Consider the following 19,504-nt stretch of genomic DNA (forward strand, 5'->3'; position numbering starts at 1 on the left):
CACATTCTGAAAATTAAAAGTGGGTAAAACTGCCACATGCCAGACAGAAGGAATGCGTTCAGACACTGGAGCGATGCATCATGTTGGAATCACGTATCCCTGCTGTCTAGTTTGTTTCATCTCCTTCAGTCGCTGGAAATCATTTTTATTTCTCCATGTCAAAGATAACCCGGCTCTTAATGAAGAGCAATGCAGGAATGCTCATAATGTGATGTGAGTCTGTAATTTGCATGTATGGTATGTAGGTATTTGGGGCCGAGAACACCAGAATTATGGTCATAATTTCAGAGCGCTGTCACAGGAGATATTTTAGTTTTTGTGCTGAGAATCTGATGCCTTCGTGAACAGTTGGGAAATTCAAACACTCACTCCTGTTCATGCAGCGACTCTTCTGCATTCACTGTGTTTTACGTATTCCACTGATTTTTTTTCTGTTTTAATTTAAGCCGTGTGCTAATAAGTGTTGCAAATTAGCATGATATTTGCATTGCCATGTTTAGTTATGAATATGCAACACTGATCTTCCCTTTGCCAAACAAGTCGATTTTCTTTCTGCTGCTTGAAATGCTGCATGTTGCCAGATCTTGTGACAGGAACAAGAAAGAAAATTGATGATAATGAGCCCAAAAGAAGTGAGTGAGTTTGTAAAACAAAACTAAAAAATTGCATAATAGGAAAATGAAATCGAAAATAATTTTTCAAATGAAATTGGAAAGTTTTATTTTCGCCTATAGGCGTCTTTAGCCTTGCAAACTAGAGACTGACATTTTTGTAAGTAATTCAAACTCAGTCAGATTGGATGGTGAAAATCTCAAGTAAATTTAAATTTCTGCCACATATTTCTATGAAATTTCGGTTTTTACTTTTCTAGTTTTTGTCCTGCTGAAAATTATTTGCGCTCCTCTGACAGCTTTTCTTCCAGGATTGACAGATATTTGAACCTCTGTTCACAGAACAGCTGCATTCCTGGCACCTGGCGCTTTCCAGATTACTATTTGTAAAAGAGAATAAACAGAGAAAATGAAGATGAATCGCTTTCCTTAGTGTGTGTTGGTCTATCACTTCAAATCACAACATCTTTGAGCTTTGTGGTTGTAATGAAGCACAGTGTGGAAACGTTCAAACCCGATGATTAGATTTGTAATTCACTGCATGTCTGTTAAGATTTCAAACAAAAACCTGAGTGGACAGTCGCTTTATGTGCTCAACGAAACGCTCCATCAGCTCTACACACAGCGATGTGGAAGGTCAATCAACCCAGACAACCACCAGTTGTCACAACAACTGCAGTCATTTTCTTAATTTGTATTTATGTTGTACTCATCCTGTTATGCAGGTTTTTACCCTAAACATTCTCCAGGACTCTTGTGGCATTTATTTAGCAGGTATTTGTAAAACGGAGGAATGAGGCTGACATGCAGCAGGTGGATCAGGCCAGGAGTCAAACTCAGGATCGCTGCGCTGAGTGAGCTGCAGTGAGAGGCTCCACGCTATCATGACTTACATCACACCCTGAGAAATGCATTGGTGAAGACATTTAATATTATATCTGCTGTGGTGGACTAACAGGAAGTCACAGAAAGAGAGAGAGAGATAAGGAAAAGTTGCAGACCAGATGAAAACAGTGAATGTTGCAGTTTTTCTGGTATGCACCTATCCTTCCTGCATCCGCTGGGGGAATTTTTCTCCTGTGTTCTTATCTCTACTTCGGCTTCCTGCCTCTCCACATTGTCCTGGGATTAAATGAAGGAAAATGATCATGCAAATTCTCGAAAGCACCCAACTTGGAACTAAATATAAGGTCAAACTGATATGTTTCTAACTGGAACTACAATTCCTACCAGGAATTGTTAAAACTGTGACGTTTCTTCAGAAACCAGCGGATTACTCATCAGGATCCGATGTAAATTATTCCCCAAAGATGTTCCTGCTTGCACAGAAAATGATTGGCTGCTTGGCTAAAAATAATCTAAAATGCTTCAACATGGAAACCAGAAAATTAAAACAGTAAATTATCGTTCAGTTTGATCAAAGACTAACCAAAACAACAACGATTGAGCCAATGGTTACTGCAATGCTGCAACTCCATGTGAAGACAAACTATCAGTGAGAAGTCCCAGTAAAGTCCCACTGTTAAGAAATATGACCTGCGCTTTATATAAGAAGAGAAAAAAGTTTTATTGTCTGCTAGTGGGAAAACTCAGAAGTTTGTTTTAAGAAAAGCTCCAATGTGGCAAATATTTGTTCCATTGACAGATTATTCCACTTATAATGTGGGAAAAATGCTTTAAGCAAATTAATCTGCCAGTTTTTTGCTGAAGCTCCTAAATCTTGCTGCAAACTTACTTCTAAGTTAGTTTTGTCTCATTTCAAACTAAGATATTTGCTCTAAAAAGAAGACTAGAAATACTTGGTAAAACATCTTAAAACCAAACCTGAAATAGCTGCAATTTTTTATCATCGTGTGTGTGTGTGTGTGTGTGTGTGTGTGTGTGTGTGTGGAGTCTCAATTCTGAAAATTGGTAGATAATTGAACAATCTTGCCATCTAATCAGGCATAACTAACCTAAAATATCCAATTTGATTTTTAACATTTATGTAACACCTGAAAAAATAGTTCAAAAGAAATTAATTTTTGATTTGTTTTCCATCCAAAGGTAACTAATGTGATTTTTTTTATCATGACTTTCCATAACGCGTCATTACTTTATCCCCAAACCTTCCTGTATTTCTGTTCCTTTTTTACTTTCTGTTCCTGAGAACTGAATATAAAGCTAATAGCAAAGCCAGCAAAGATTTACTCTGAGAACAAACAGGCCCATGACATAACGATGAAAGAGTCACATAGTTCTTCATCAGTGTTGTGAGAATGCTAGCGTGAGACTGAGAGAGTTAAAGAAAGGCTGAAAATGACAGGGGCCACGATGAGAAAGACAAGACAACAGGACAGAAGAGACACGAAAACAAGTGCTGGGCTCAGGAGCAGAGGCGTTGTGTTTGGTGGGAAAGGTCGTATATTGTTCTGTGGTGCTGCGTTGCATTAATTACAGGATGAGAAATGATAAGCTCTGCCGACGCGCTATGTATAGTCAGACAGTCAGACAGACAGACAGACAGCTGTGAGAGCAACCGGATGCAAACTCAGAGTTTTCACCATAAAAGCTTCTATCTGGGAGATTTTATGTCTTTGTTTTAAGCGTTCGAAGCTGAAGCGTTGATTAGAGACTGTAAGCAACAACAAAATTCTTGACTTTCCTCTCTTTAGGGTGTTTTAAATCGCCGTCTCAGACATGAAGTCAGCCTGTGGATGGGGAGGCCTTCATAAATTACACAGATATGGAGCCAGAAGCAGACGTCGCCATAAGATGTTATTTATTTACCAAAATACCAGACATAAATATGTCAGATTTGAGCTGTTTTGTGATTTTGTTGTGACAATCCAAAACGTTGCTATGCTTGTTGGGAAGAACAGGGAGAAGAAACACATCAGAAAACACCAAATCAGTAAAACATTAACTCAATATGAAAACTGCATTTCATGCTTCTGAAAGATAATTGGCCAAACATGATAAATTGCAGGGCTTCAAACCAGTAGTGTCTTTTTCAGTATTTTAATAAGGAAAATATGAACATTTGCAAAAATATTTATCAGGACAGCTCATAAAAAATCTCAGTTTAAAGTAGATCTAGTTAAGTGTTAGCTAGCATGATCATTCAGTGCAAACTGAGTCTACAGGGAAAAGGACATCAGTTAGTTAGCGTTTAGTCAACACTGTGATCAGCGCAGCTTCGACTTGATGGTAAACTTCATGATCCTGAACGATCCTTTTATCTCCATGGGAACCATTCATCAATGTGAAACTCCTGGATTGACCTACTTCTTCCTCTAAGCTGCAGTTTCTGATCTGCTGGCTCCTTCAGACTAGCCAGCAGCAATTAGCAAACACCTGGTGTAACTGCACATTATAGAAGCTACTTCTCAGGGTTCGGGTAGCATTTTTATCACAACTAAAGGGAAGATAGTTACTTCACTGTGCTACAACATGACACTATGTGGCTGGAAAATACATAATACTGCCCCTTTAACAATGAAAAAGTAAAACAATGTGAGGTGTAGAGATCAGTGTTGTTATAGCATGTTCTGTATGGGTGGTTGCACGTACACTATACCCAAGATGATGTAGAGCTTCACTATTCATGGACTCCAAATTACTTACAAAAATTTGCATATTTGCAGATTTTTTTAATAGAAGATAACTGCAATATTTCAATGAAAATGCAGCTTGGGAAACTGAAATGCCCCAGAATGCTTCTTCACAAACCAGAAAGCAAATGGCAAAGGAGCCAATCCAGGAGCAACATTCATTTTCCATGCCAGTGATTGGCTGTAACCCCAAAAGCAACGATGATGTAGACGAAACAATCAGCAGCACACAGCCTTGTCTGGAAGATGCAAACGTATTTACACTCTTCTAAAAACATGTCAGAACATGAAAAAGAGTATTTGACACACATGAACACACTAAATAAACAGCTCACCTACATGTTCAATTTTCATGCTGTGCTTGTTTAATTTACATTTAATGGCTCTTAAAACAGAAAAACCTTCACTGCTAACTGAATGCAAATATCTCTTCAAACCCCAAGTTCAAAGGAGAACATTCTTTATTTTTCTATCACACCCAAGCAGTTGCTGACCATAAAACCTCACAAAAACACATAAAGAAATATTTAGTGATATTATGGAACAGATTAGAGGAAAGTAGCCTAATTTCTTTCTTTGGCATGTCTTTTTCTGGGTTGCATAGCCTTTGAAAACGGGAATGCAACATTTGACTTCAGTCCACTAATTTTAACAAAGAGAGTAGAAAAACTTTTATTGAAAAAGAAATGGAAAATAACAAGGGCTGTTCATGCAATGTCAGCAAAATGCAGCTTTAAATGGTGAAAAACTTACCACTTTCAGAATAAATTAATTCTATGTGGCTTGTTGCCCCAAATTGTTGTAAAAAAAAAAAAAAGGCCAAAATGACTGAGACAAGTTCTTTCTAATTCACACTTCATTGTATTTTGTGTTATTTTAGAACAAACTGAATCCCTGCAATTTTAGGTTAAGGCTCTGATTTTACTTTACACACGTTTCCAAAAATAGCAGTTCAGTCCACAAATACGGTTTATGTTTGTTTCTAAAGATTAACTACTGACTCCTGAGACTTCCATCAGATCCATCACAATGTTCATTCTTTGGTTTTAAGTCATTGATAGATTTATCCTTAATAAATAGTAGACATCATTTAAAGTCAAGAAGGTTTATGAGACCTTTCAGTGAAGGTTCTCATAAACCTCCTTTGAAGTTGACATAAATGATATGAAGAGTAAAGTATCTTGAGTTTACAATGTCTGCAGAAGAATAAAAGTAAGAAAACTTGTGGATCTTTCAAACCAATAAATGTGTCAAAAATGTGTTTATCTCTACAAAATATATTTGTGGAGACTTTACTAAAAGGCAAAGGAAAGTCACATTTAGTCTTATTAAGAAGATTGATTTGATCACTTCTGGTTATAAAAAAGGAAAGAATTTCTGATTATATCTACATGTTTACTAATTGTTCACAGTCGTTTAAAGTGTCCAGTATCCAAGACAACATGCTGATATGATCCACTTCTTTAGCATATGTGTGTGTGTGTGTGTGTGTGTGTGTGTGTGGGTGATAAAGGTGGGGGATTCCCGCTGACCCAAGTTAACAGTGTGTATGTGTGTGTCTCCCATCCATCATCACACACATTTCCCTCCTTCAGCGTGTTCGAAAATAGAAAGTTGTGTGAACATGACCTCTCCCACACATAAACACACTGCATGCACACACACACACACACATACACACACACACACACGCCCATTACGATGCTATTGTGTCCCGGCTTGTCATCCAGAATGTTGGTGTGCGATTGTTTGTGTTTGTGCAAGATGGAGATCTCTCTGTGTTTGCGTGTGTGTGGTGTGTGTGTGTGTGTGTGTGTGTGTGTGTGTTATCAAAAGACGTAAGAAAAAATGTGCCTGTCGCCATGCTTTCTCTCCTTTATTTGATGTCTCTCTCTATTTTCTTTCTCGCCACAAAGTCTGCAGCTGCTGCCAAATTTCCTCTGTGGCAAAGGTGTGGTGCTACGGCACTGTCTCACACACACATTCCACTTGTTAAGTTACGGAAACGACTGGAGAGGGACATTCATGAAGCCTGACATAACAGCAGAAAAACGGGCTGAAGCTCCTAATGAAGTCAGGTTATCCAATTCTTTCCCTTGCAGAAAAACAATATTTCTAACTCAACTGTTCTTTTGTCAAAAGTGAAATTCAGAGCAGAAATTGTTGAATTTTGTGATAGACAAAAGTGAAACTTTTACAAAGAATAACTTTGTTGCCAAATACAGCATTTCAGAATAAAATAATTTTTTTGACCTGTAAACATGGTGATAGTGCGACGATTTGGCTCTAGTTGGCTGTGCTTGATGGAGTTCTTGGGGTGGCCTAGTTAAAGTCTAAAATTGAATAAAATTGTGATGCTGTGTCATGACTTAAAATTCACAATTTACTCTACAAAAACTATCTTAATGTGGCAGAATGTGAATTATTCTGATCTCCAGTTACGCCTGATGATACAAGTGGCACAACTAGTTATTAGGTTTGGGGGCATTTACTTTTTCACATTGTCAAGCTGTTTTCTCTTCATGAAAATTAAAAAATGCTTCATTTTTCAAGTACTCAAATTCTCTTAATGTAAAATGTGTTTGATTTGAAACGTAAAGAAGAATGAGTCTGTAAGGTTGCAAAAACATTTCAGTGTAAATGTTCATTTTTACTCTTCATGTTGGATGAGGACTGACAATATGCAGCTTACAGGAAATGAGACAAGAACGAAAAACACAAAGAGAAGCCAAAGGTTTGATACTGAAGTTGTCACACCTAAACAGTTACAGTAACTCTCAGCATAGATCCTTATGGTACACACACACACACACACACACACACACACAATGACAGTGAGCCTGAGACAACAGTGGTACGTGGGAGTAGTTCCTGGTTGGTCGAGCAGGAGGTTCTGAGACGCCACAGGAGCCTCCCATGGAGCTGGGCGTGGGGAGGGAAGTGTGTGTGCGTGTGTCTGTGTGTGTAGAGGTTATTATATTGTTCGTTTTATGAAGGTCAACAAAGATAATGGTTGAAAATTAGTCTTCCTTTTCAAATTTCTGTTTTAAAGAGAAAATCATAATTTCAGCCCAGAGTTAGTTTTTTTCTGTGAAACATTCAATAATTTCATTAATAACAAAATGCTTTGCAGAATGACAATCTGCAGCAACTTACCTGTGATGACAGTTAAAGGTGCGTTAATGGAAGCAGAGGATCCGGCGGGAGAACAGAACGTCCCAGCCTTCATGGCTGCCATGCCCCCCACCACCTCCAGGTCCCAGTTTTCCCAGTGAGTTGTTGTTAATCTCAGCCACTAATCATTCTGGTCGGGACTGTGGCTGGCTGTGTGACCACTGTCCTACCCTCAAATACACACACAGACACACACACACACAGAGAGAGACATGTTCAAACACAAGAAACACACATCAGGCAGATTCACATGCCATTACTAAAAGTGTCTTTGTGTTTTTGTCTGTCATTTGTTGGTGAGGTTAATTATAAATGTGACATCTGCTTGTTTTATGCTACACATTAGAGGATGTGTGTGTTGTTTCATATGTGTGTGTGTGTGTGTGTGTGTGTGTGTGTGAGATGCTCCAGTCTCAGTTGGGCAAAAACAATGGAACCTCTCTGATTACATCTCCCTGAACAGGCGGACAGGGTGTGTGTGTGTGTGTGTGTGTGTGTGTGTGTGTGTGTGTGTGTGTGTAGTTCCAAGGGGGAGGAAAGGGTGGCCGTTAAGAAGGAAAAAGAGGGAGGCAAAGTTCTGAACTCCCCCTTCGCTGTCTCTCTCAGACAGACTCACTTCTTTCCCTCGCAGCCGCCTGGCATCTCATTGGTTAAGGCCCCAGCTATATATTTATCTGATTGGTCAGGGCGGGGTATATATACACAGCATGGGTCGGTTAAATCTGGCCACAAGTTTCAAAACTTTCAAACAAGGTGGAGAGACGGAGAGACGGATAGTCGGACGGCTTCGCTGACTGAGTGAAATCAACTGCTGAACCGCAAAATCCAAACAAGAGCTGTTGTCTTTTTGGGAAAGAAAAAAAAGGAAGTGGACAAAAGAGGCAGAGTCTCTGGATTTTTTTTCTTCAGAGGGAATATCCTGCACCACAACTTTTGTTTTCTCCTTTCTCTCTTCTTTCCCCTCTCCTCTCAGATCTCGATGCTTTATTTTGGGATTTGTGCACCAAATCCGTCAGATTCCTCATTTGATCCTTCGGTCGTTTTCCATCTGAAACATTCAGAGTTTTCCAGCCAACATAAAGCCGAGATTTTCTGGACAGAACGTTAACCTGAGTGGGATGAATTTAACTGAGCCCAACCTGCCTAGAGAGGCCTCCCTGCATCCCAGTCAAATGCCCTTTGGAGGCCGCTGGACGTCGGAGACCCCGAGTCCCGCCTCCGACCCCGAGATGGATTTTGAAGAGAGCCTGTCAGCAGACTGCAGTTCTCCGGACGCCCCTGCAGAACCGAGGAGAGGCGAGCCCAGGATGGCTCTGACGGTGGGCTCCAGGGGACAGAGCCCCGACCTGACCCCGGGAGGGGGCCCGCTGGCCGGGGCGGGCGATGGGAAGGCCTCAGGGGCCGAGCAGAGGATCCGCAGGCCCATGAACGCCTTCATGGTTTGGGCTAAAGATGAGAGGAAGCGGCTGGCCCTGCAGAACCCGGACCTGCACAACGCCGTGCTCAGCAAGATGCTGGGTAAGACGAGCAGCAGCCTCAGCTTTTAACAAGCAAAGCAGTTATCATGTAATTCATGGCTAAGTTTACACATTTAACCTTTTTCTGTGTGTTTGATCTTAAAAGGATTGTATGAAAAATATTAAAGGTTAAGAGTTTAGACAAGCAAAAAATCTTACAAATGAATTAATCAGACATTTATTGGCCTTCACCAGCTTTTGGTTTCCTTCAAGATCTGATGAAGTGACACAAATAAACCACATAAAACAGAAAAATGTGCTACCGAAACAGAAAATTAAAGAATAACAAGATTATCTCTATTAATGCATCAAAGCATATTCAAACTTAATCTTCAACTTTTATTGATCTGAAGCAAAATGTGTGAAAGCCTTTATTTTAACTGATGCATTTACAGGATGAAAATTGATGGAGTTCTTAGTTTGGATGCATTTCATTTTAATGGAAGCAAAATAAAGTTTGATTTTTAGACTTTGGCCTTGTTTGGGCATAATCAGCCAATTGAACAGTGAATTTGCAGTACATATCACAGCTTTTTAAAGGTATTTACATTAAATGCAATATTTTGTGCATCTCACTTTTTGTATTTCTAAGCTAAAAATGTGAGCTGAAAATGAAAAATGCAACAATCTTCAGAAAATATTGGCAAACCATTTAGAAACCACTGTTACTGTACTGATTATAACTCTGCATACTGAAAAGTTAACTGTCATTAATGAGTGATAAAAAATAATATTTGTTTTAATAAATACTTTTTAATTACAAGCAACAACAATAATCTTATATAATAAAACTGTTTATGTAAAAGAACTGCTGATGTCACTGTGTTAGACATACTAACTAATATTCTTTAGTCTTTATTTTATTGTATATTTGTCTGGTTGTAAGCTGAGCTTCAGATTAAAACGTGGGAGCTGCTCATGCAGACCCACTGTGCAGCTGGAGCTCATCTGCAGCTTGAAATGTTCAGAGTCACTCAAATCCAAACCGCAGGTTTCTGGGAAAAAAAGTTTGTTTTGCAGATCTGGAAGCAGCCAACATGTACAACCACAAGACAAACTGTAAATATGTACACTTAATGCAGAGCATAAATACATCGAGCTCAGCCCTGAGGGCAAAACTTTCTTAATTAGAGACAAAAAAAACATGAGGGTGCCTTCCATCTAAACAAGCTGGGAATTTGTAGAAACTGAAAAGCTAAAAGATGTCAAGATAAAGAGATTTATGGAGGACTGAATGTGGTTTAAAGGTGGTTGGGGGGCCAACCATCCTGCTTTCAGGGTCTTTGTTTACACTAGAAGTACAGTATTCGATATATTTTCATTGGCCATATGTAAATAGCTGTTAAAAAGATGTCCATGAATTAAAATGATTGTAGGTTTAGGTGTAAAAGGATATTCAGGTTTCAGGACATGAGGGTGAAATGTGATTAGGATTTACAAGATCAGTTAGATTAAAGGCAATAAATAACTTTGTCTTTTAATGAAAAGCATAATTGTTTCCGCTCTTTGTCCACATCTCCCAGGTCAGTCCTGGAAGGCCCTCAGTGCCACAGACAAGCGGCCGTTTGTGGAGGAAGCCGAGCGTCTCCGTGTGCAACACCTCCAGGATCACCCAAACTATAAGTACCGACCTCGACGCAAAAAGACCACCAAGAAGCTGAAGCGAGTGGAACCCGGGCTCCTGCTGCACAGCCTGGCACAAGGTGGGGCCCCGGCTCTCGGTTTGGGCCCCGGCGTCGGCCCTTTGGCTGCTGATGGCGTATCTGGTGCTGCTGCTTACGGCCACCCGGCCACCCACACTCCCCACCACCATCACCCCCACCAGCTGCTGCCGTCTCTGGGCCACTTCCGGGACCTTCCGGCGCACGGCGACCTGGAGAGCTACGGCCTGCCCACCCCGGAGATGTCGCCGCTGGACCTCCTGGAAGACGGAGCCGGAGAGTCCGTGTTCTTCCCCCAACACATGCAAGACGAGGCGGGGATGGGAGGCTGGAGCGGTTACCACCGCCTTCACCATCACAACCCACATTACAGCCAGCAGCACTACAACAACAGCCACAGCCACCACAACGCCATCGGCGTCAGCGCCAGCTTAAACATCGGGATGAACGCAAGTCTCAGTCCAAGCAGGACTTCCAGACTGGACTCTAGAATAAGTTCTGTTGAATCAAATATGACATCAAGCATTAGCTCAGTTAGCGCCAAGCTACCTCCTTCTCATGCTTTCAGTCATCAGGTCCCCTTAAGGACTCCTGTGAAATGTCCTCCACCTCTAGCCGATTCCTCGTCTCCCGTTTCCTATCCTCGCCCGTCCTTCAGCATCCCTGAGCCGGTCAAATGCCAACAAACGCCTCTGAGCACAGCGCCTGTCGGGTATCTGAACCAAATGTATGGAGGCACTGCGTCCAGTGCTGCGCACTTCACTCCCTCTCATCTGGGACAGCTTTCCCCTCCTCCTGAAACCTCTTCCTCTTCCTGCTCGTCCTCCTGCATCCTCCCTGCATCCTCCTTCGGTCGCTCTGCACACTCGGACCAGTCCAGCCTGGAGGCCGGCGGCCACATGGGCTCTTCCTCTGCTGAGTTCTGGTCTGAGGTGGACAGGCATGAATTTGACCAGTATGTCAACATGGGACGGAGTCGAGACGAGCCCTACGGACTTGTTGGAGGGTGTGGAGGAGGGTCAAAGGTCCTGGGTGGGTGTAATGCCATCGGAGGCAGTGGCAGCAACAGCATCATTAGTACTATTATTAACAGGGACGTCAGCAGTATTATGAGCGGCGCTGGTGGCTGTGATGATGGGAGCAGCCCTCTGATATCTGCTCTCTCCGACGCCAGCAGTGCCGTTTATTACAGCGCCTGTATAACTGGATAAATACAGGATCTCATCTCACAGCTTTCAATGCATCTGCAAAGAAAATTCAACATCAGAACTTTATTGAAGTCAGTGTCAAGTCATCTTCTCTAAAACTGCTTGAGTTTGTTTTTAAATGTGAAACAAATGTTGAACTTTACTCTGGGCCCTTTGCCAGACAGTTTATTTAGATCTTGGATTATTAATTATATAATTTGCATTGTAAAACGATCAGACAAGAAAAACAAACCATGACATGTTGCTGAAATATCTAATCAAACACTAAAAGACTTCATATTTCCAACAAATATCTTACTTTTTTTCATACTCTCATGTTTTTGTCAGATTCATTTTGGGTAATCAACAAATCTGATCAGTCAGTGGTGCTACATATTGGAACTAGACTCACTAATGATCAAAATCTGCTGCTCTCTCCATGTCATTGTGCTTCGCATCAATATGTACTTTAGAAATTACAATAATAGCTAAAAAATAAACATCCACTGACAAAAACAGCGTAACATTCAGAAGCAATGGCTTCATTTGAGCAATAACAAGTCACCTGTAAGGGCGTTAAGTATTGTTACCTGAAGTAGAAAGATAAAGTCCCAAACGGCATTCGGAGCGTCCAACAGTCCGTTAAAACATCTCCGTGCTGTAAGCTGATACTAATTGTTTTACGACAGATTCTACAAAATCCAAAATATTTCCAGTTATCTGTAACTTTAAATCTAAATGTCAGAAACTTTCAGGATGATCCATGAAAGGGAATGAAGATGAACTGAGTGGGTCGGGGGCCGCTAACCCAGAACAGACCGCTGATGTCTCCCACAAACTGTTTTACAAGTCAGGGTGGGTTTTCTTTCTCCATGTAATACATCCCGTTCCCTTCCTCAGCTCAGTTCATCCGAGGGTCTTGTGTCAAATGGCAAATATAATATTTTGTGATTTAAAACATGTCTTTGTCTACCGGCAAGCAGATCCTCTGATGATCATTTCAAGACTTGCTTTATCTTACCACAAATCCTCTGATTTACCAAACGCATCGCTTGTTGAAACAAAACAGTTTATCCACGTTAAGTCTGCAGATGATAGAAGCTCAGGTTCTGAAATACTTCTGGAACTCAGAGAAAATATCTTCAACAAAAAGTCATTGTCGCTTTCTCTAACTTTGAACTCTTGCAACCGGATACAGGCATACATTAAAAATTTTTATGATTGTTTGTTGTATTTTTCTTTTGGAAACTATAGGTTTCATGTAGTCAGACTGTGTATATTGATTCAGTGCTTTTTGTGAAAGAGAGATTTAGACTATGAAATGTTCTCTTTGCACTGCATTTAATGTATTAGCTGTATAGAAGGTATAATACTTTTTCAAGATGAAATATCTATTGTTTGAAATATGTTTTTGTACAGAAACAATCTTATTTTTCTGAAAGGAAGTTTTTGGAATGATATTTACTAGCTTTCTTGCTGGAAGTAAGACCAACACGTTGTTTTTATATTTGTGTATCTTATGGTGCTAGCTAGCCTAGCTTGGCTAAAGGATGAAAACGGGAGAAACGGCTGCACACACCTGTAATAAAATCCTAAAGTTTACCCTTCAATATTTACTCCTCCAAATACCAACAAAGTATTATTGTTGCAATTTGTTTTTTTTTTTTGTTTTTTAGATAAATCAGGTTTTCCAAAAGTGCCACTATTTAGCGAGGCTAACGATTAGCAACACTTTCATACAAAGGAAAAACACAAACTTTTTTTAGCAGGTTTTGGCTTAAATGTAATTGAATAACTTTACAATTATTGGCACCACTTTAAAGAAAAGGTTAAAATATATTTGTTGATTAAGTATGAAGCCGCGTTAGCATTCTCCCTGTCCTGTAGCAGCTTTGTGAACAGAGAAAGAAAAACAAGAAGCCTCTTGAAAGATGGCGCCTGCATCTGTTCTGCATTAGTCTCGACGACACTGCTTGTTTCTTGTTTCTTGATGTACATGAAACAGTGGAACAAAATCAAGTATCTCTTACGGAGCCACCAGTTACATTTGCCATGCCATTTCTGAGGTTTAAGACTTCTTTCAACTTTTCTTCAGCGAGATACTTACTGAGAAGCAGGAGTTCAAGTGAACTAGTAAAAATAAGTTTCTACATCTGCATTTGACATTCTTCTCTGTTGACACCAAACACTCTTTTTTTCCGTTTTAATTTACTGTGACACAAAAGGACTTCAGAGAGAGACAGGCGTTTTTTGGAATCGTGCAATAACTTTGGGCCTTTTGGTAATAATTATCTAAGAGAATAAAGAAAACACCCAGGATTTTGGGATTAAATCAAAGGACATTTTTCTCAGCAGTCATATAACAAATTAAAACCAGTATTTTCCCAGAAGTGTCACTGGGATGCTTCTAAATCTGCATGACAGGGATAATTTTTAGATTTTCTACAAAGAAAAAAGGTTTTGTTTATGTGTTTGAAAAGGGTGTGTTGGCTGTAAATGGATCTGTTCTGTTGTATACAATAATTGTACCAAATAAACACCTTTAAGAATTTACTTTAGTTTCTGCCTCTCTGTAGTAATAAAACAAAAACCTTTTTATTTTTTATATTTAAGTCAAGTTCAACTAAAAGCATGATGGTCATCAAGAGGAGATAAAAGGATTAATTTTATTGCAGATGAATGTGTAAGTCTGAAGTGTGTGTTCTGTCAATAGAGGACATAAATCGCCACGCTGAGGTCTGCGTTGAATGAAACACCAGCAGAAACATCTGAAGCTGCGGCTAAAAAGCATCCGACACATTGAACCTATCAGGTTTATGCCGCCATAATCATAATCATAATCTTCTTAAAAACAATGACTAGAAAAGCGTCAGAAAATGTTCTTGTTGATTTTTTTGTGGATATTCAGATAAAAAAATATTTTCCCATGAATAAAGCGTTCAAAATGTTTATAAGGCAATACGCGTCTAACTGTCCCTTTATTTTCTTTCTGACCTTATTTTGTTTACTTTACGTTTCTAAATCCATTTCATTAAATCTCCGTTGGGGCAGAACAAGGTTTGGACATGTCAACCGGTCTGTAAAAGATGACCAAACATCGTGTGGTTGGGACTTCAGGCATGTTTTCCTACAGTGACTCGTGTACTTTCAGCTCTTGGTGTGTGACTGCGTGTGTGTGTGTGTGTGTGTGTGTGTTAGCCAGTGTGTTGCTTAGGTAGCTGACAGGAATGTTAGCAACCAGGAGGAAACTCATGTGGAAGTTTGGGATGTTCGGAAAGGGTGTGTGTCCCTCTTTATGTGTGGAAAGTGAAAAGGGGAAGAGGTGTATATTTTTGTGAGAACACCTCACCCGGCTGCTTGTTGCTCTGACTGGAAAAGAAAACAAGGCAAGATTCCCGCTCCTGCAGTTGGAAATTAGAAAACGTGAGATTCTGCCGCAGGCGTTTGAAATTCCCGTTCTCAAAGTCGATAGGCTGCGAGATTTAGATGTTGCTTTGCTGCAGCTCATGTTTCATTAGCAGATCTCTCCAGATTGGATTACATGATGAAGAGGTAATTCCAAACTTTGACTGTGGAGCAGTCGGATCAGAGTCTTCCAGGCCCAACATTTGGAAAAATCCAACTGAAGCTCAAGTCTCTTATGTGTTCATTTATTTGAAGCTTTCTTCAGTAAACTCACTTACATAAACAACAGCATTGTTGTTCATGTCTCATGATGCTTTTCAAGAAGTTGAAACTTCAGTTTCGATGAATGGACCTCGCAGATCCAGGTGAAAGCTAACTACCTTAGCTTAGCTGTAAAGCACTGAAAGTTCACAGACAGGACAAAAACACAACCGTTTCCTCAAAGCCCCAAATCTGATCCCTCCATAGTTAGAATACACCTTCAGTGTCTCCTTTCCTGAAGTTTAGGACCATTGCTAACGGTAAGCACCTCTACCTCTTTGCACCAGCAGATTGCAACATTTGGTTGCTTTCCCACCGCACAGTCAAACGATCGAACCCTTTGAAAAACCTGTTCCCCTCCTGGCCTATGGGGGCGCTGCACCAAGAACCACTGAAGGAAACATTTACACCTCTGAAGACACTGAACGCAACTTCCTTATTCACCAACAGAAATGGTGGCGTCAGAATTCAGTGTTGAGGATTTCTCTTTTGTCTTTGGAAAAAAAAACAAAAAACGAGCCAGTTCTCGTAGCGCTAGCACCTGATGTGCGTTTGTTTTGTGGTATTTACCCAGAATGCCATGCATTTTAATGCTGTGTCTGTTTGCAGTTCAGACTTGGCACAGGGTTGTTCCTTCTGGTTTGGGAATCCCATGAGCTCATGTTTGCTTTCTGCAGGTGACGTGGTTCTGCAAACGTCTTCAAGCCGTAACATCGGCTCAGTTCAGTTCAGGCTGTTTATAAAGCACCAGTTCACAACACGTCACCTCAAGGCACTTCACAAACTATTCAATTCAAGCTAATCATTACTTACTTGGTTTCCATTGGAACCAAGTAAGAAAGCAGGTTCCAGGTGTTACTGAAATTGGTTAAAAGTTTTAAATCCATATTTTATGGGATATTTGGTTACAATTTAAAACTGAAATATTGTGAAATGTATATATGGAATCTGACAGCTGCTTGAAATGTTGTCTTTATTCTGTTTTTATGTATGATGTTTTGCATTTTGATGTTTTCTTCCTCTGTTAGTCTTTTTGTTTGTTTATTTTTTTTTATTTTATTAACCATAGATCATCTAGCCTATATCATCTGACAGGAGGACAAACAATGAAATTTGCCCTTGGCTGTATAAACAGTTCGTCTGGGAAGTATTCAAAGCGCATCAATTTTTCCATATTTTGTTATATTACAGTCTTATTCCAAACTGAACTAACTTAAATCTCTTTACTCAAAACTCTGCACACAAATAAACCATTATGATGCTGCAATGTTTTTGAGACTTTTGCAAATTTATCAACGCTCAAAATGTTTATGAATAAACAGTATAACTCTGAAGCAAATAAAAAAGTGAAAATAAACCAGAAACAGGCAGATTCGTCCCTTTCAGTTGGGAATCAGAATGTGAGGAAAAGGATTCGTGAATCTGAGACAGTTTGAGTCGAAGCTCAAAGAAATGAAGAAAGAGAGAAATAAAGAAGGGGATTTTCCAGTCTTGTTCTGTCTGCCCTGTGTTTTATTGGCCACATGTGGTCAAAAAGTTAGATCAGTCGCCACAACCACACGCTGACACACTAAATGTGTATTTGCATCTCTGGTCATCCATGTGTGTGTGATTTTACACAGTCTGATTAAAGATGACAGTTAGTTTATGCTGTAAATGTATTTGTGAGTTTGGGCTTCTTTGTGAACGTTTTTCCTGTTACAGTCTTACATAAAACTTTGTGTAGCTGTTTTATGTAGAGGCATTTGCTGCATATGAGCATATATGTCTGTTTATATTTATTTGTAATGTTAAATTTAATTAGCCAGTTTAGCAGTGACCCAAATTGTAGGTTCTTCAAAATGTCATTGTTATGACAACTTGACATTAACCAATAAATCATTACTGTTATAAATTTGTTATAAAAATATTACTGCTTGCACTTTAAAAATTAGATAACTTTATGTTATTAAAGGTAAAGTTTACAAAGTAATAACAAAGACATTTTGAATAATGTCAACTTTGTATTAAAAGTGTCATAATTTACCGAATGACGCTTTATGACAGCAGTCATAAATATTCATGAAGGCTTATTCATGTTCATGACAGGTGTTATGACATGGTTATGACAGTGTCATGTCAGTCTTATTCACCCCCCGTCAAACAAAGTGTTACGAAAACGTCTCGATGTTGATATTCGTTCAGGGTTTGATAACTGATGGCGCCGTCCAACTGCCTCTCCTTTTGTGTAAATTATCATCCACGGTTTATCAACTCATGATTCTACTTTCACAATTTGTACCAATGAAATATTAAAATACTGATATTAAAGCTGTGCCTGAGACTGAAAGAAAGATTATATTGGCTGCTGCAGCTTCCTGTCTTTCTGTTATGAGATATTTGTGACCACTATGATCCTCACAAATCTTAAAATCTGTCCAATTATAGGAATTAATTACTGGTGAAGTTTTCAGTTAAAGTTCCTCATCTAAATAATTTAGTTGTATCAGTTTCAGTTTACACCATTCAAATTATTAGTTTGAAGGACACTTAAAGAACAAATGAATGCAGCTGTTCCTGTTTTGGACAGTAACAGTTCTGTTGGCTTTAAAAGGTGAATTACAAACATCACAGTAACTTTGGCATACAGACTTTTTACATTCACTGCATAAAAAGGCCAAATACATTTCTTAACTCTTGCTGAACCAGAAATTACAAGACTTGAGTTGCCTGAGAAGATGTAATGGGGAAGGTGTGTGTGTGTGTGTGTGTGTGTGTGTGTGTGTGAAGGGGGTCTTTCCCTCTCTGCCGCAGGATGTCAGGCTCGGTCTTCTATTCCCCCCCCTGCTTCCTGTTTCCTGTCTCTGCAGGAAGTAGCAATGTGTTCATATCCTCTGATAGGAGCTGCTAGGAAAGCGGATGGAGGAAAGGTTCCCTGAATTAAAGAGCTCGGCATTTCTGTGTTTCATACTTTTAAGGTCACACTTTAAAAGTACTAATGTGTTAATCGATGCAGCACCTATTCAGGCCACAATAGCTGACTCTTATAGTAAAAACAGGAAGGAAAACATCAGAGGTGAAACTGCACCAGATTAACATTTGAAACCGAAATGTTTCAGTTTCACAAATGTGAAAACTTTCATTTAATAATTTACATGGCTGGCCTGCATCGACACCAGTATGCATGCTAATTAAACCTTAGTATTGATTTTTATCAGAAAGTATTCAAGCATAGGAATGACATGATGTTTAAGGTCTTTGGCCTTTAAAAACGTTGGTACCCTGATTATATATACTTATAATTTCTAATGCCTCCATTATATTCCTACTAATCTGTTTTGCTGATCCATTAGCTACCATTACCATTATTCCATTGACAATTATATTCAATGGAATAAAGACAGGAAGGATCCATTTCCTAGCTAAATGTTTTTGCACTAGGAAGCGGCTGTTTTTCAGCTATATTGAATTTAGTGTATTTTGAAAAAACTGTAAAAAAAACTTCTCATCACACAAGTAATGTAATGAACAACTGGATTTTACTACTGGCAGAAATGACGAAGACGATGACAGGAAGTAGTAGGAGGATGATGGCTCTGCGTGTTTTATAATTATGTGAACAAACTCATTCATATGTGATTTTAATTCTTATTGAATGGAGACACCACAACAGTGAAACTATTTTTGTTTGGGTTTTTTTTGCTTTAGCTGAATATCGACAAAGTTCGTAGTGGAAACTGAGTGCGTGACGTATGAAGATGAGTTTCTGTAGGTAAATAAAAATCAAAATTGGCTTAACGGTTTAAGTCCGACATGCAGGAGTTTTTTTTTGGTGGACATGTTGAAAAATTCCTGAGCATCATAATTCCCAAAAGACTGTATCCTTCACACATACGTCACTGTGAATGTTTGAAGCAGCTAAAACCAAAGTCAGACAGACATAATTTCTGATTAATTCATTATTAGAACGCTTGCTGACTGTCTAGAGAACTGAACGTCTGTGTTCAAGTTAAATAAAACAAGATGGACATCACAGCCAACGGACACACCCGTCCTAATCCAGGAGCAACTTGTACGTGTTTGACCCGTCATTCCAAGACACAATCACATTACCAG

The 19,504-nt window shown here is 39.5% G+C and overlaps 1 protein-coding gene and 1 long non-coding RNA gene across 2 annotated transcripts in view; one reads left to right on the plus strand and one right to left on the minus strand.

Moving 5' to 3' along the window:
• Nucleotides 1–6,817: 6,817 nt before the first annotated feature.
• The window catches only part of LOC103148203 (uncharacterized), a 37,745-nt gene continuing 25,058 nt past the window's right edge, over nucleotides 6,818–19,504 (minus strand). Inside the window, exons 4-5 of the long non-coding RNA XR_001664053.1 lie at nucleotides 7,361–7,544; nucleotides 6,818–7,245 (exon numbers count right to left, since the gene is read on the minus strand). This is a non-coding gene — a long non-coding RNA (uncharacterized LOC103148203). The remainder of the gene's footprint in view (nucleotides 7,246–7,360; nucleotides 7,545–19,504) is intronic.
• Nucleotides 7,938–14,301, plus strand: sox18 (SRY-box transcription factor 18). Its single transcript, XM_007566868.2, has 2 exons — nucleotides 7,938–8,896; nucleotides 10,419–14,301. The coding sequence occupies exons 1-2, from the start codon at nucleotides 8,497–8,499 to the stop codon at nucleotides 11,765–11,767; spliced, it is 1,749 nt and encodes a 582-aa protein (XP_007566930.1). The 5' UTR covers nucleotides 7,938–8,496; the 3' UTR covers nucleotides 11,768–14,301.

This window comes from Poecilia formosa, unplaced genomic scaffold (genome assembly GCF_000485575.1).
Source record: "Poecilia formosa unplaced genomic scaffold, Poecilia_formosa-5.1.2 Scaffold200, whole genome shotgun sequence".
Classification (NCBI taxonomy): Eukaryota; Metazoa; Chordata; class Actinopteri; order Cyprinodontiformes; family Poeciliidae; genus Poecilia; species Poecilia formosa.

Excerpts from the sequence above, each read along its gene's own strand:
- sox18 (XM_007566868.2), top strand. The coding sequence starts at position 8,497 with ATGAATTTAACTGAGCCCAACCTGCCTAGAGAGGCCTCCCTGCATCCC. Across the intron at positions 8,897-10,418 it reads CGTGCTCAGCAAGATGCTGG|GTCAGTCCTGGAAGGCCCTC; the intron begins GTAAGACGAGCA and ends CACATCTCCCAG.